The 18,292-nt window shown below is 35.2% G+C and overlaps 1 protein-coding gene across 2 annotated transcripts; it reads left to right on the top strand.

Moving 5' to 3' along the window:
• The first annotated feature begins 1,670 nt into the window (after positions 1 to 1,670).
• Positions 1,671 to 17,765, top strand: LOC127979655 (transmembrane protein 170B). 2 transcript variants are annotated; one of them, XM_052585244.1, is made up of 3 exons: positions 1,671 to 2,147; positions 9,921 to 10,091; positions 13,022 to 17,765. In XM_052585244.1, exons 1-3 carry the CDS (start codon positions 1,874 to 1,876, stop codon positions 13,150 to 13,152), a joined length of 576 nt encoding a protein of 191 aa, XP_052441204.1. In that variant the 5' UTR covers positions 1,671 to 1,873; the 3' UTR covers positions 13,153 to 17,765. The 2 variants fall into 2 exon arrangements, with proteins under 2 accessions (XP_052441204.1, XP_052441205.1); XM_052585245.1 differs by having other exon boundaries at positions 1,677 to 2,030.
• Positions 17,766 to 18,292: the final 527 nt, after the last annotated feature.

The raw sequence follows: 18,292 nt of genomic DNA, 5'->3' as shown, positions 1-18,292 counted from the left end.
ACTGATACTCTGTACTCACTGATGCTTGAATTAATTTCTGTCGGTTTTAAGTTTGTGTACATGCAGTCCCACAGTGCTCTTGGAGCTGAATTATTCCCTCTGCCTTTAGGAAAACACACCCTTTGGCCCTTTAGAGGAGCTGGGATTTTTTCACAAAAGGTCCAGTGTCAGTCATGTGTTTGCCATCAGAGTATTTGATCCAGTCCTTTGGTGTGGTGTTCTCACGTGACCTGCTGTACTGCCTTTATTTGATATTGTCCCTACAATGGAGCATTTCCAATGAGAAAGCAGAAGCTGAGAAGTTTGGGTTTGTAAGGTAATACAACAAGCGTATAGGCTTAAATGTCAGGCCGATAAATAGTGGAAAAATGATCTGGGTGTGTGTTTGAGGAACAGAAGCTGCTCTGCTTATGTCACTGTCCCATTGAAAATCCCATTAGTTCATGCTCAGAGTCCAGTAAACCTGTTCTGGGAACCTGCTTCATTGGCTCATTTGAATTTTAGGTTCAATATTACAGATTAGTTAATAGACATTTAATGTGAAGTTGCATCTTTTCTGATAGTTGGCACATTTTGGCTTGATACATTTCAGTGCTGTGGTTCATGTAATATTATATATGTGAACATATTTAAGCTTGTGATCTCTTCCATGAAGTGCATTATATTACTTCTTAATGTCTACGCTTCCTAGACAACATTTAAATGTAAACCCTGGCAGAATTTTCTAGAACAGCAACACCTTATCTCATTCGGCAAGGCAACATCGAGAGGAGATGAGACTAGCAGAAAATATTCTAGTGCAGTTTCAACAGTGACTGTAAAAAATCCACTTAATTATGATGATCAATGTAAATAACATTCTGTGGTTAATTATGTGTGGTATGAGCTACTTATAATCATCATCATCATCATCATCACAATTCTGATTTAATATTAAATATTTAATTGATATTTAACTATACAGATTCATATTATTTTAAATAGAATCTGAATTAATTTACATCATGCATTCTCTAAACATAATTATTATCAATAATATTAATAACAATAAAAGTGTATTGTTTAATTATTCATATGATTAAATTATGTTTAATTACTATTTATTATGAAGAATTTAAACGCTTTTTAAATATAAAAATTCAAAGTATATATATATAATATTTCTAAATTATTTATAATGATATAAATTACCACAATTAATAATAATAATAATAATAATAATTTATATTTAATTGATATTTAAATATACAAATTCATATTATTTTGTATAGAATCTGGTTTAACTTAAACTGTGCACGATCAAAGCATTATTATTAATAATATTAATTACGATATATTTATTAATATTAATTTAATATCACATAATTTAAAACATATTTTTATCATTAGGTTTTAGTATTTATTTAACATTAAATATGTTACTGACATTTAAATATACATTTATACAATGTAATATTATACATTGACTTTCAAATATATATTTATATTTGTATAGGATCTATCTAGCATGCATATATTGAATTTAGAATTGCACGCTCTCTCTGTCTAATTGTAAATTTAACACAGAACAAATTCAATATATGATATTCATTCATAAACTGCTGTATTTAATCGTAATGTGAATGTGACGTTCACCTCCCTTTAATAGCGCTGCGCCTTTAAGAGCCATGCAGAAGCATTGGCGTGTGTGTGTGTGTGTGTGCCTGTGTGTGAGTGAGTGAGCGAGTGAGTGAGAAAGAGAGTGTGTGTGTGTATGTGTAAGTGTAAGTGTGTGTCAGCCGTACCCATCATGGCCCCTGAGCTGCAGCTGATCAGACGGACCGCCGCTCCGCCGTCCTCCTCCAGCGAGCAGCGGCACCGGTGAGGAGGCTCCATGTGTCCCCCGTCCTCGGTCAGATATCTGAGCAAGAGGGCCGCGCTCCAGCCGCCCAGCGCGAACATGAATAAGGATTATTCCATTAATCTATCGGTGCAGCAAGTGCTCAGCCTGTGGGTCCAAGGCACGGTACCGACCCTACAGCACTTTACAGGTAGGCTACGTTCACACGAGGAGAAAGACCCGGTGAAACGGGTTCATGTGTCTCATCCTGCCGCGCGCACACGCCTCTTCAACACCGGCAGACGCACGAGCATCCCATCTGAACAAGGTCACACTTCACAACACACTGTGTGCTTACATGGCAAATTAATAATGCAGAGTGTTTAGTATTGCATGCATTATACTTAATTATTATTATATTATATATTGAGTGTGTATTTCCAGTTCCTTAAAATAACAATACTGTGGTACTTTGATATATACTGTAGCTTACCCTACCATATTCATCTGTTGTGCTACTAACATCATAGTATTTTAAAATATACAGTATAACCATAATTTTACTTTGAAGCATGTTCATAAAACATGGCAACATGCCAAAGTACTTTTTGTAAGGGTGGCAGTTTTTATTAAACAACATACGTTAATATATTAATATTTTGGTATTAAGGTATAGTATTGCATGCAATACTCAATATCTGTTGTGTTATATTTTAAGTGTGTTTTGCCAGTGAACTACATCTCTTTCATGGCACCATGGTACTTTGATATACCCTATTATAGTAATGCATGATATTAATCGATTACATCACAGTAATGTAAAATACATATTATTACCATAGTAAATGTGGACAAAACAGGATTTTACCTTGGACCATATTCATAAAACATGGTGATACTATAGTACTGCAATAAGGATGTTGTATAAGAGTGGCAGTTTTTATAAATAACATTAATATGGTATAATTCAGAATCAAGATATGGATATCGTGAATCATTTTCATATACTGTGATATTTATAGTACTCAAAAGGTTAAGTATATTTACTATATGAATACTATAGTATTGATGTCGTAGTTGAGTCCAAAGCAACGAGAGTTTCTCATGCACCTGACTGTGAAGTGTCAGTTTTTGTGTACTTTGAAGTAAAAGCCGTGCTTGTCTAGACTGTAGAGCACTAATGCCAGTCTAGTGTGAAGCTTTGAAAAGCATCGTACCACTCATTAATCTTTAGTTAATCTTGAGTCGTCGCACCGTTTCTGGCGGCTCTCTGCTTGTTTAGTGGAGTAATCGTTAGTAATTGCCGTCACCATATTGGTCTCCACATGATACCATGCTCATGGGCTTTTTTTGTGCAGCTTTATACAGTCTTTTGCCTTGTAGATTGTGTGCTTGTTCTGATCTTTACACAACACTGGTGACATACAGTCATATTTGATTTCGAGCAGGCTGTTAGTCAACACCACTGTGTAAAAACATCTATTCAGTGTCAAGGGTGTAACCTGCTATGGAAAAACTGCCCCATATAGGGCAGTTTAGTACCAAAACTAGTTCATTTCCTTTTTAGAGGTTTACGTAGATAAGGTAGCAGCACCCATAATTGTATGATCAACTCTATGAAATTGTATGAAAGTGTTTTTTTTTCTTTTAATGTGTTAGAAATCAATGGCGCATATATGAAATGGATGTTATTAAAAATTGATTAATTTGCTTATTATCAGATACGTCTCTCTCTCTATATATATACTCTATATAACGCAATACATACACACACTCTCTCTCTTTCTCACACACACATACACACTCATGTTTTTGTGAAAAGTGGGGACATCACATAGGCGTAATGGTTTTTATACAGTACAAATTGTATATTCTATCGCCCTACACCAACCCTACACCTAACCTTAACCTTCACACACAGGAAACTTTGTGCACTTTTACTTTCTCAAAAAAACTCATTCTGTATGATTTATAAGTGTTTTGAAAAATGGGGACATGGGTTATGTCCTCATAAGTCACCCTCTCCTTGTAATACCTGTGTCATGCCCATGTCATTATACACAGTTGTGTCCTGATATGTCACAAAAACAAGAGCACACACACACACACACACACACATATATATAAAAGCTCTCTCTCTCTCTCTCTCTCTCTCTCTATGACATATAGTATAATGTATATATGTATAACACACACACACACACACAATATATATATGTCTAGTATAGTATTTACAAAAATTTGGTATTGTGTTGGGTCATATGATTTACAATCTGGGTGGGTCAAAACGAGTTAAGAACCGCTGAAACACTGGCTAAACACTGCAGTGAACAATTTGATATAATATAAAAGCCAGACCACAAGTAAGTGGATGTTGGAAGTCAGCATGAAGCATTTAACAAGGGTAGGCCGGTTTTACGTTACGTGAGGCACATGACACGCCCTTTCACTTCCGAGATTTGGCCAGATGATCATTTCTGCAACTTCGTGGACATCTGGCATGACGCAACACATGATGCAACTTGTGCGACAACTGCGGGACAGGTAGCATGTGAGGACTGATGAAGAAATTCACCCCTCCCCACCGAACCCCTCTGTCATTATTACTCACCATCATGCCATTCCAAAGCAGTGTGCTATTTGTGTGTGTGTGTGTGTGTGTCATCAAAAAATACATTTTGAAGAAGTTCTTTCTTTGTAACTCTTTTCTAAATAAAACCAGTTCACGACAGTCAAGCACCAAAAAAAGTACCACGCATCTATTTGTGCAACTGTATATGGGTTTGGAAAAACTTAAAGGGTGAGTAAACAATGACAGAATATCAATTTTGGCTGAAGAATGATAGGATGAGGTTGCACATCAGCTGTGGCTTCAATCCCCCATCAGAACAGATAATGAGACAGCTGTGTTCAGATGACTCTGATGCAATAGACATCTCTCTTTGTGCTGATGTGAAGGAACAGCACAGGTGCAGAAGCACAGAGACTCAAAGAGAATGGATCAGATTATGACAAATTCCCACTTGGGAGGAAAGTTAATGGCGTTTCCTGTTTTGGTCAGTGCAACATGCCTATTTAGTCATTTCATTTCCTTCTGCTGTTTAGGGAGGAGACAGACTTCTGCATACTTAGCAGTTTTTTGTGCCTTTGGGTGAATAGTGCACTCTTAGAAACTTTAGTTTGTCTGGGTCAAAAATAGGAGATTCATTTGACTTCTGCGAGTTCAACATTATGAACTGGTCAACAATTAATGAAGCCAAAACATCATTATTAGGCAGCGAATAATAGGTTGTTGTATTACAACTAAATAAATATTGTAAACACTACCATTCAAAAGTTTTAAATTACAAACCAAGGTTACATTTATTTGATACAGTAAAAACACTAATATTGTGAAATATTATTACTATTTAAAATAAAAGTTTTCTGTTTTAATATATGATAAAGTGTAATTGATTTTTGCTGAATTTTCAGCATAATTTCTCCTGCCTTTTGTGTCACATGATCCTTCAGAAATCATTCCAATATGCTGATTCACTTATTATTATTATTATTATTATTATTATTATTATTATTATTATTATTACTATTATTATTATTATCAGTGTTGAGGACAGTTATATCTTTTTGTGGAGACTATGTCTCTTTTTTCCAGGATTATACAAAATTCTGAAGAACAATATTTATATGAAAAATAAATATTTTGTAAATTATAAATGTTTTTACTGTCACATTTGATCAATTTAATGCAATTAAATATTTATTTCATGTTAGTGTATATTACAAGAATAAATATTTCTGATGTAAATTCGAATGAAAGATTTGCTATTACAAATGGTTGTGGGTGTAAATGGGTTCTTTGTTAAGTTCTTCTCTATTGTAAGTCTGTAGGTTTATTGTTGTTTTGTCATCTGCCAGACACTGCTAATAGTAATATAGCATGTCTCAATAATCAGTGGCTTAGTTTTCTTTGCAGAAGTACATTAGAAACTTTAAACTGTCATGAAAACAATGTTTTAACTACAGTATATTATTGGTAAAGATCCGTGGTGTTCTTATTTGGTGATCTCATTTAGCATCTTGTTTTTCAAATTCGTCCTGTTTATTGTGGTGAGACAGTGTAAGACAGTGCTTTATGATAGTAGGCTTGTTTACTCGTTCGCTTGCTTAATTAGAAGAAGAGTTTTAGCTGTTTGCATGTGCTGTGCATCATTATACTGTATGCTGATGCTGGAGAACAATGTTTCTCACTGTGACCGTTGACAGCCTGACAAAAGAGTTTTTTTGTCACCTCGGAAACTGCTTTGTTGACACAACCAGCGCCCAGGGTGTATAAAGGGGCCTTTCAAATGCTGAAAGCTTTACATTAAACTCTCCTTTTTCTTTGCAACAATATGACCTTGCAAATATATCCTGATGGTCTATGTTGTTGTGTAACTGTGAAAATATTTGGATGATCCTTGAAGTTGATTCTGCACAAATCAGATCCAATATTTCTTGTATTCTATATATATATATATATATATATTGAAAAAAAATAAATTTGATAAAAATTATGCATATATTACTTTAGCTGTACTATATTTTGCAATAGCTGCAACTGTATTATTACTATAGAATTTTTCCCCAGACTGTCATTTATACGAATTTTAAACAAAGCGATTGCTCCATCCGTGTTAAATCAATCAATGTGCATCAGTGTGTGCCTTTAGCCCCAATATCCTTACTCTATATCCTTTAGTGAGTAAAATGTGAGTCTGTGAGTGTTGAAATAATGACTAAGTGTCTCTGTAGCTGGTAATGTGGGTCAGTAGTACATTCATTGATTGGATTATTTCCATCAATGCTATTCTCTCTGTTCTTGGATCTCTGTGCTTTAGTTTTACTCCTCTGCGCTAAAGTCTTTCTCAGTCTCTCTTCCAGTCCATTTGTTCTAAAATGTCTGTCTTCCTGCATCTCAGTGCTGAAGTGTCTGTTGTCCAGTATTTGTGTGCTATCCGTGCTTTTTGCAGTAGGCAGTGCCACCTCATTCCTGGCACAGCGTGGCTCTGAGGCTTTTGTGTCCGTCTGCCTCAGTTTACTGATAACACAGTTTAATGGAAGACTCTCTGTGTTGCTATTGTTGATCTGTTTATAGTGGTGTGTGTGTGTGTGTGTGCCTGCATGTACGGTTTACAGGCCTCTCAGTCTGGATGTTATGTCTCACTTATCATGTGAATGGCAGTTTATAGCTTAATCAATGCATTGTGTCTGTGTGTCAGTGTTTAGTCTGGGTTACTGAGACATAGGTGATATATAGGTGAGTGAGGTTGCTTTGATTTGATCAAAATTACTGTAAAACAGTCAAATATTATTACAATAAAAATAAACAGTAATTTTTAATTATATTTCACTATTTCACTGTTTTTTTTATATATTACTGTTTGCAGTCTTGGTGTCTTCTTTAAAAGAAAAAAGTCCAAATGTTTCAATGGATGTGTGTACTAGATAATGTACATGTACTGTAAATATAATATAAATGTGTTAATTTACAAATGTACAGATCCTAAGGATCTAATGGCATAACATCTCTTCATGCTTCAGGGTAAACAAAAGCTATAATCAGCACTGTATAGCGTTGCAAGTGCAAATATGCAGTTTGTTATTTGACGCGTTCACTTTGACATGTTAAATTACGGCTGTCAGCAGTATTTCTGCCTAAGCGTGTGGTTTCTCAAGCATTTCTCATTTATGTGGAGCTGCATTGCCCAGAATTCATGACAACAGCAGTGTGATGATCGGTTTGGTGGTTGAGCTACAGTACGAGGCTCGTCCATGTCCTGGAATCTTCTGGAAGGCTCCAGAGCCGACTCATTCTTATCAGCGGAGCCAAACTGCCCATTTACTCCCCTCAGAGCTGTGTGGACAAGACACTTAAATAATAACAGTCTCCAAGCTCATGGTACAGTAGATGGAGAGAGGTATATGGAGTGTGAAAGAGAGAGTAAATGAAAGTAGAATGGACAGTTTATGAGAAAGCGAGGTTGGAGACAGTGAGACACAGAGTATTTATTGAGCTTCACTGTTTTAAGTACGTGGTGTTCTGCTCTGTTCTGATGTGTTCTGACTCAAGACTCAGAAGTACTTCTTCAAATACTGGCATATTTGGCCATGTTGACTTTAATACAGTTTGCATTTATTTTATTTTATTTGTTTCAGTAGTGCATATCCATACAGAATTCTGTCTTTTTTGTATTTTTTAGCCAACATATATCATATGCACCACATGTGAAATTGTTTAATGGCATTATGAGAAAATGACAATTTTTTTGGACTGACTGATTCTTTTGTCTTGCCAAGGCTAATTTAATTTCCAGCATTCTGCGTATCCTAAACATACACAATGACATATATTTTCATGCTTTTTGCATAATTGGACTAAATTACAGCTTGACTGAAAATGACACGCAGTAAAAGATTGTTCACAGATGATACTATTTCATTCCTTCATTGCTAATGGGATTTTGGCAAAACATTTTAATGTTTTTGAAAGTATCTTATGCTCACCAAGGCTTCATTATTTGATTATAAATACAGTGAAACAGTGTATAAATACAGTAAAACCTTAGTTTCTCAGTAAAATTAATATGATGTAACAAAAAGGTTGCATTTAATAAATTAACATATGAAGTGTACAAGTACTGTATGTTTGATTTGTTAATTTATGATAGACCTTGTTAGTAGCTTGTACCTGTGGTTGTTGATCAGTTAGTACTCTGTCAGTAAAAAAAAATCCGTTATCCATTTTTCATTTTTCATTATCCATTGTTACCCTGTACAAAATGCAAAGCATAATTTAAAATGCAGGTAAACAACCTGTGAAAAATCAATATGGAAAATTCCTTCATATTAACATAGTAGATTGTGCCCTATTTTAACAGATACTGTATTTTCTTAGAGTGCAGCATACTAACTAACTGATAATACACTGCCCAAAACCATTGTTCAGAATGTGTAGTTTTACTAGTTTACTATAAAAAAAGTGTTCAATAATTTAGTGCTGTATTTAAAAATACAGTTATTTATATTTTAATATTATATGACATTGCCCAAAACCCGCGTAATTGTCAAAATATTACTGTTATTTTGTCATGAAATGTAGCGTACATTTATACTTATATAAATGTATACGCATAGAGCAGCCTTAGCTCGGCTAGTCCTTCCGACATTTCCCGCCGGCTCTTTATTTATTAGATTAAACATGAGATACAATTCATATTGGGTAGAATTAACATGCATTGGTAGTCTCATGAATCTATTATTTGTTCCTGGTCATATCGCTTTGGCTGAGCACAAAGTTATGTTTAACTTGTGTATGTGTATGTGTATATACATTAAACTTCACCGTAGTACAGCAATTACTGTTTAGCCTATATTTTATGGAATTGTTTGCTTTTGTCTTTATTTCCTCTTATATAAGCCTCTTATATTTTATTATTGTACATTAAAACGGACATTTCACAAAAAGAGGCAGAGTTGTGCTTATAGTCACGCTTTATCGCAAGTCTAAGGGTACTGTTGTCGGTGGAAACACAAGCTGGACCAGGGTGTTTGGTCCCAATCATACCCTATTGTACTGTACTGTACTGTACTGACCTGTATCACTCGGTGGAAACGAGCCATTAGTGTTCCTTTAGCAGCAGTTCCGCAAAAAACAGTTCCTCTTCACTCATGAAAGCAGAACATTTTTTTTTTTTTTTTAAAGAAATAAGAACAAACAAGAAACCAGAATGTGTCTTGTATTTTGTTATTAGTTTATGTGGCAGTGACACAGAAAATCATAACTATGCATGATTTGGTTCAAAATTGTTCTCTACCATATTACATTTGCAGTGTGCTGTATCTCTGCTGTGTTTTACGATCTATTTCCAGTGTGAATCATCAGTAATAACTGTTTTACCCAATATTTAACTGGCTGCCACTTGCTGAATGAAACACGCAGCTGACATATTCATGAATAAGCTTCCTAAAAGAAATGCTGCTCATGTGCATTTTTGGAAACCAGCTAACTTTCTAATCGGTTTTTCTAATCTCTTTCTGTGTCTGTGTGTTCTGTCTGCAGAAATGTGGTACTGGGTCTTCCTGTGGTGTCTATTTTCGTCTCTGTTCGTTCACGGTGCCGTGGGTCTGCTGATGTGTGTGACTCTACAGCGTCATAAGAGAGGACGGCTCATCACAGTGGTGCTCATCAGCGTGGGGTTCCTGGCCTCTCTCACCGGCGGGGTCATCACAAGTCAGTACTTGCTCACTTCTGCTTTTCTTATCAGCTTTTGTGGTCTAAGCTATTTTAGAAATAAGTGTGCATGTTCTTAAACCTAATATAACATTGATATTATTAAATGTCCCTGGTTGTTTTGTGCATGATTCATTAATGCATAGTTTTAAAAAGCTTGTTTGTTACATTACTTCATTTATTTGCTTAATTCTGAAAGCACTTTTTCTGAAGTAAAACTGAGTTGTGTTTGCTTGTGCATGATGCTTTTGAGTTCTGGGAGATTTCTAGACAGTTACTAAGGATTTCACATTTACATTTAGTCATTTAGTCAATTGGGAGATACATTAAGCATTATTTTTAAAAATGCAAACAGACACAGGAAGCGCTTGTAATACCATGTTTTAGGCATTGTTCAAAGAGAAGAAATAAATAAAGATAATTTTTTTTTTGTTTTAACGATGAAGTCAAGTAGCTTTGAAATAGACAAGTTTTCAGCTGACACTTGAAAATTGTCAGGGATTCAGCATTCCAAACAGAGTTGGGAAGATCATTCCACCAGCCAGGAATGGCGAAAGAGAATGTTCTGGATAGTGATTTTGAGACTCTTTGTGATGGTACCACGAGGCATCGCTCACTAGCGGATCTCAGGGAGGGGGATGTACAGTATATCTGTAGTAGTGAGTGGATGTAGGAGTGCTGAGCCTGTGGCCGTTCTATATGCAAGCATCAATGTCTTGAACTTGATGCGAGCTGCCACCAGTAACCAGTGCAAGGAGATAAAGAGAGGTGTAACATGGGCTCGTTGAAGATCAGTCGTGCTGCTGCATTCTGTATCATTTGTAGATGTTTGATTGTGCTTGATGGAAGTCCAGCCAGAAGACCATTGCAGTAGTCTAGCCTAGAAATGACAAGGGCCTGGACAAGAAGTTGTACAGCATACTCCGTTAGAAAGGGCCTGATCTTTCTGATGTTGTGCAATACTGATGTTCTGATGTTCTGATGCCGAGATATCCACCAGGCAGCATGAGATCCGTGCAGCTACCATCGGATCATCTGCTTGAAATGAAAGATAGAGCTGTGTGTCATCAGAATAGCAAAGGTAGGAGAAGCCATGTGCCTGTATGATGTAGTGTATATGGAGAAAAGGGGTGGTCCAAGAACTGATCCCTGAGGAACCCCAGTGACCAGTTGATGTGCTTTGGACTCCTCCCCTGCCCAAGCCATCCTGAAATACCTACCAGTGAGATAGGATTCAAACCAGCGAAGTTAAATCCCTGTGATGCCCAGTGATGAGAGGGCAGAAAGCAGCAGATAGATCCAGCAGAATAAAAACAGACATGGTCTGTAACCATCTGTAGGTGAAGTGTTTAATGTAGGTTTTTTTGAGCAGTGGGGTTACCCGAGCCTGCTTGAATGCAGTGAGGAAGGTGCCTGTGAGCAGAGATGTGTTGATCATGTGTGTGAGAGCTGGTAAAAGTGTAGGAGATATTGCTTGGGGAAGGTGTGAGGGGATTGGGTCCAGAGGGCATGTTGTAGGATGGCTGGAGAGAGACATTTTGATACTTCTGCCTCTGTGAGGGGACAGAATGAGAAGATGGGAGTTTTAGCAGTGGGTGTGTTTGGTTTGGAGTCCTGTGTGTGGGGCTGAGAATTGACCACTGCTGGTTCTGGTTTTGTCTGTGAAGAATGCTGTGAAATCATCAGCTGATATAGAAGTGGTGGGAGGTGGTGGAGGGGGACAGAGGAGAGAATTTAATATTTTGAAGAGATTACGTGTGTCTGGAGAACTGTTGATCTTTTCATGGAAGTACAGAGTTTTGGCAGTATGGACTTCTGCAGAGAAAGAGGAAAGCAAAGACTGATGCATGCTCAGGTCTTATGGCTCTTTTGATTTGCGCCATTTTCTCTCTGTTAATTTCAATTTAATGTTACTGTTTCTGTCAATGATTTAAGAACTATGTTGTCCGAAACCGAAAATTAAATATATTTGTTTGGCTGTCAAAATTTTGGTGCATCTTTATAATGCAATATGTTAAAGATGTTTTAAGGACAATTGAAAGGGTGTCAGTGAACTAGCTATTAGCTGTTCTCAAGTCAGACACACAAATGGAGTTTGACTCCATTTATACATAGCCGCACATTGTAGTGCCCATTCCCAGTGGCCTGCTTTATTATTAATATGGATTTTGAAGAGAGAGAGAAAGATAGATAGATAGATAGATAGATAGATAGATAGATAGATAGATAGATAGATAGATAAAAGTGCTATCCAGTCTAGAGAAGTCTTTTATTGTTTATTAGTAAGGCTCCCAAACAGGACCTTGAGAGCACCTTCATTCTTCCAAGATTTAAATTAAACTGATCATATTTCATTTTCTTTAATTTTATGTAGATCTCCCCATCCTAGAACATTTATTGAAACAACCATGAGTTTATTAATATATGAGAAGCTAAATTATGACTAATCTAATTAGTCTGGTTTCTGCTGCTGTTTTCTTTGCTAGACTGAATTTTGAATTAGTCTGAGAATCAATATTTACAAGATATTTGCCTTTTTTTAAAAGCAGAAATTCAGTGGAAAAAATTTGGTGTCTTAATTTAACTTTTTAACTCTTAAGACTGCAAAACTGATGTTGACTTTGCAACAGCCACAGTCTCAAAAACATTTCAGATGTGATTTCCCAAAGGAAGGTTTTATCATTTACACATTTCTTTTTCGTGGCTTAGTAGACCTGAAGGTCTCTTGTAGTTTATATGTCATTTAATTATTAACTTTGCCCTTAGATGTTCTTTTTTAAATCCTCAGAACAAACAAACATGATACACTATCTATATATCTAACTGCCTATCTGTCTATCTTTAAGCTTAACATTTCAGACTAGGGTTTCTCAAGCCAACATCAATGTTTGTCTACAGTTTTATGTGAATGTTGATGTCCCCTGTCTCAGGTGCAGCAGTGGCAGGTGTGTACCGATTGGCAGGGAAGGACATGGCTCCTCTCGAAGCTCTGGTGTTTGGGGTGGGCCAGACCGCTTTCAGCGTCATCATCTCATTCTCACGGATCTTGGCCACTCTTTAAATGGACTGAAAGCATCATTGACTGACACAAAACAGCCAGTTGACCAGCAAAAGAGCCGGGGTTGAGGTGAGTGGGGTTAAACCACAGAGGTTTGTCCTGCGGTACAAAACAATTAGCTTTAAAAATCACTAATGGCAAATGGACAACTATATGAAACCCTCTGGAATGGCAGTCTTGGAGATTTTACCATTTCAAGAAGCAAAAATAGCATTATAGGCCAATGACTCAATCAACGTGCCAACTGCCTCGATGGAGGATTGAGATGAATCTTCGGATGTCTGTTTGTCTTTGTTGAACATTTGTATTGTTTTTGCACATGGATCGCTTCAGCTTTATGTAAACCGGGTGGTTTTGGAGCCGGAGCTGGGCTGTAACGCCAAGATGGATGCATTCGAAAACATCCTCCAATAATTTGACTTTCAGTGTGTCTGTCTGTCCTCTAACACACTCTAATTCTGCTCTGATAAACATTCCTGTTTGTATTAATATAGATCTTTCCCTCTGGTCCAGCCGTTTTCTTCTTCCACTTTGCACTTTCTGCATTTTGAAAAGGTGTAAGATCTGTAGAAGGTATGCTGGGATGCAATATGGACATTAATTCAAGGAGGTTAAGATGTAATCTGGTCTCTTTTAACCAATATAAAGGTATCCATAATGGAAAAACGCCTTTTAATATGGTAACACATAATGGAACATTAATATGAATTTTAACTGTGGTATGTAATCAAATGTCAGTTTTAAAGCAAAGAGGACAAGTATATTTAGAAAGTCACTATGGCCTACAACGTATTGTCCTGTGGAATCCATCAACTGCGATTATGTCATGGAAACATTCAAATCTGATCTTGTTCTTGTACACAGTATTTAATGTCTTCATGTATAATCCTTTTTTATCCAGCATTACTGTGGCAATACTCTCCCTGCTCAAATATGGGGACTTAAACCTCAGGCCTTAAAACACAAGAGAGACCAGTTTGTTAGGCTGGCTAAATCTGTAATGATGAAGAAACAAACTCATCTAGATCTTGAATGGACTGAACCTGTGTACATTTTCATTTTTGGGGGAACAATTCCTTACTGGAAAAGGTTTTGAATGGTGAAATGTGTGGAATGTGATGACAGCGGTGTGATTTAGGATGCCTCACTGCTTCAACTAGCTTTATTATTGACAAAACTTTCCTTGTTTTACCATTTCCTTCTTATAAACACCATGAATTTTAATGCCATTAATAACCTAATAGTTCAAGAACCATTTTACCTTTTTGGAAAATTCTATTTAAATTCAAATGTAAATTTTTGCAAAGAATTAAATAGTTTTTATTTGGTAGCACTATGTGTATATATAATGCATCATGAAGGTATTCATAAATATGCAGAGGCAAGAATCACTGTTATTATTGGTATAAATATATATGGTTAGGGATTTGGACAAACTACTATTAAATTGTTTAATGTAGTGTATGGAAAAATGGATGCAAACATTTCTGCACTGAATTTTTGTTAAAAACGCATCATAATAAAACCTTTAAATGATAATTCAGTTTTTCACAGAAAATGTAATTTAATGCTTTATTTGATGTCATGCTGCTTTATGTTTAAACTATAACTATAAATAGGAGTATACTAATGTATTAAAATTATTTAGTAATCAATTACAGCCGCATTTTTAAGGCATTATAAAAAAAATTGAATACCTATAAAATGCATTATATATATGCTTCGCTTCGTTGCATTTGGTATGCATCTGATTGAATTATTATTTTTAAGTATTATTTACTTTTTTCAGAGCATGTGAGCCATTTCTAAAACTCAAAAGGGGCGTTTCAATGTTTCGCCTTTTAATAGCCATCCAATCTCTTTAAGACTGATGCCAAACTTCACCTGTTTATTACTGTATTACAAAAGAGCATATTCCTAATACTTGTTTGCCTATCAACAGTCCATTCATGTATGGCTGTTGTGTCAAAGTGAATAATATGATTGTTGGTTTAATGAAACAAGTGACGTCTGAAGGCACTGAAACACAGGATCATGGGAATTGATTCCTTTTGCTTTATTGTTCCGCTGTCATTGACGTAATGTTTATTTAAGCCAAAGTATTCCATATCTCTTCAGCTTTAGGACTTTTTAATTGCATATAGTTTTTATGCAAAGCAACTTTTGTTTATGACTTTTTTTATATCATGTGTTTTTGCTTGTCAGACTTCTCAGCACTGAAACATGAAGTCTGAACAAGACTACTCCTGAAAAGACTGATTTTCCATTTGATACTGTGAAAAACATTCAGACGTTATTGATGAGGGTGTTGGATGTAATGGCTTTCTTATTTCCAATCTTATGCAACTAAAAGTTCACTATCAGTACCAGACCAGCACTGCAGAGGGCACCAGTGTACTGTGAACGAGTGTGAAACCTGCTTCTGTCAAAGGAAATGGATTGTGTCTGTAGAATTATGCAGGCCTCATGTATCGATGCATTATGTATGGAGTCGAAAAAATAATCACTTTTTGTTGATTATTAATATCATGTATTTGCTTTGTAATTGATTCATTTGGAAACTCATTACTGAACTATTCAGTTCTAAACTGTATAGTAAGACATTTTACCATGTTATTTAAACAATTTTTGTATAAACTGCTATACTGCTATAACTGTTATTTAGCATTTTTTACTTGTTTTCCAGAACAAATATCTAAGCATTCTTAACTGTCACCAGCCCCCTCAGATTTTTAAAATTAGACATTGCCTTACAATGGAAATGGTACTTCAAAATCGTATTAAAAAATATATTTTATTATAAATATATGTTTGGATAGTGCACTTTAATGTCTGTGTTCAAATGGGGGTGACATGAGTATCTACATACAAGCTATTAAGTCTTATTTTCTGAAATTTGGATCAAAATTAAGTGAGATTAAGCTTAAAACGAGACGAGAAATAATAAAATAAAAACTTTCAAATTCAAAGGGAAAATAAGTCAAGTTGGTTTTTCTTAGTCCATTGACAGATATTTGTCTTTTTAAGCATAAAAGTACTTCTTTTTATTTTATTTATTAATTAATTATTATTATTATTATTTTAGAAAAAACTAGATCTTATATTATTTTGCTTCCCAAGTTGATGTATCTTGATTTAAGACAGTTTAGATACTTTTTCTAAATACTGAATGCTAAGTAAGAAAATCATTTATGGAGTAGGCTAACCCTGATGATAACCACAAAATTGCATAAAAAATCAAAAACTTGCAATTTGATGTCATGTGACTACATTTGAAAACTGTTACATAACACATACAATTTCAAATTGTTCTGAATAAATACAAAATAAAACGTTGAGCGTAATGCATAGTATATAGAAGGCATAGTATTCCATTCTGAACGCAGCCATAGACGTCTAATATTGTTTTGACAAAATGTTTTGTATTTGAGTATATCAATTAATTTTAACTTAGTATATTTATGATTTATTCATTACACATTTGTAAAGAAAGAAAAAAAAAGCAACTATAGTTATTTTTATGCATTTTTGTGACTTTAGAGCCCTCTATAGTTAAGTGTAAAACACAGTCATAATTACAGCGGATAGCTGTTCTATTGCATTTGTTACTGCTGTAAAGCAGTCTGCAGAATTTCGTACCCGCTCACTTCAAAACTTCTTTCGGGAAAGAAACAGAAGCTATTCACCTTATAAGAAGTCAGTGAACCATCAGAATGATTTTGGAATGGATATTTCAAGGTAAAAAAAACTTGACAAACAATTGCTTTAAGTTGTAGGAAAAAGGATGGATAATTGGCTAATATAATGGCATATTTTAACATATCATGTGTGTTTAACATGATTAGCATGATGGGTGTCTGGAACACAAGCTTCAGTTGTCTGTGTTTATGAGTGAAGCAGTAGATGTGTTTAGTTTGCTGTCCGTGTGTGTACCTTTCCTATGAGGTGTGATTGATTCAGATGTTCTGATAAAGTTTGACTGAGCAGAATTGTTTTGAAATACTTTTATAGCTGCCTTTATGCGTTCATATAGCTCTGCAAAAACCCTATAACATCTCTTAATCTTTCTTTGTTGATGTAATTTATTGTTTGCACAGTTTTGAGGGCTTAGCAGCGTGAGTATAAAGCGGGCGTCTTTATGACCAAATCATGTTCAGAGCTGCTGATTGGTCAGTTGGTATCAATAAAACATAAGCGCCTGAAAAAAAGTCTTATGTTGAGTTGAAGATGTGACGTGAATGGCTGGTAATATTTCAGGCCTTGGAAAAACTTGAGATGGAGAATATTGCAATACAGAGAGGGACATATTAGGACACATCCCTGACAGAAACATTCAACACAGTCAACGTTTGCCTGCTGTCACGTGTCTGTACCTCAGTGATTGCATGCAAAAATGCAACTCCTCTCGGACTTTAAAGTGTGCAAATGGATTTCTGACAATCCTTGTTAAATGCCACTCCGCACGAAGTGGAGTGTGTAGATAGTGTAAGATATGTTCTATTTTTAATTTTGTATGAGCAAACAGCTGTGCTTTCCAGCACCTCTATTTAAGTACAAATGCTCCTCTGTAAAACACTCTGCGGTCAGTTGAAATAAAGTTGTTTTGCAGTAAAAATGACCTTGTGGTCCTCACTTACTGAGATTTTCCAACTCTCTATGTATATATTATATAAAATGCTTCGTATAAATAAATATATATGTTTATTCTACACTATAAAACAAGTTTGGGGTCAGTAAAACTTTTTTAAGAACTTGCGCTCACCAAGGTTGCATTTATTTGATGAAGATGCCATAAACACAGTAAATGTGTTAAATATTATTACAATTTAAAATAATGGTTTTCTATTTGTGTGTGTGTGTGTGTGTGTGTATATATATATATATATATATATATATATATATATATGATAAAATATAATTTCAAAAATATATAAAAATATTTCAAAATATAATTTCAAAAAAATAAATCTTACCAACCCCAAACCTTTCAGTGAAAGTGTGTATAATTTATAATAAATATTTTGTCATTTTTTTATTTACATATAAAATGTCATTTACTCCTTTTTCATGTTTATTTTTTTTGTTAAATGATTCAGATTAGGGGGGCAAACAGTTGACATTTTCTTATGAATTAAAGCGACTG

The sequence above is a fragment of the Carassius gibelio genome, chromosome B19 (assembly GCF_023724105.1).
Source record: "Carassius gibelio isolate Cgi1373 ecotype wild population from Czech Republic chromosome B19, carGib1.2-hapl.c, whole genome shotgun sequence".
In the NCBI taxonomy this organism is placed as follows: domain Eukaryota; kingdom Metazoa; phylum Chordata; class Actinopteri; order Cypriniformes; family Cyprinidae; genus Carassius; species Carassius gibelio.
This window is presented reverse-complemented; position numbering and strand designations above follow the sequence as displayed.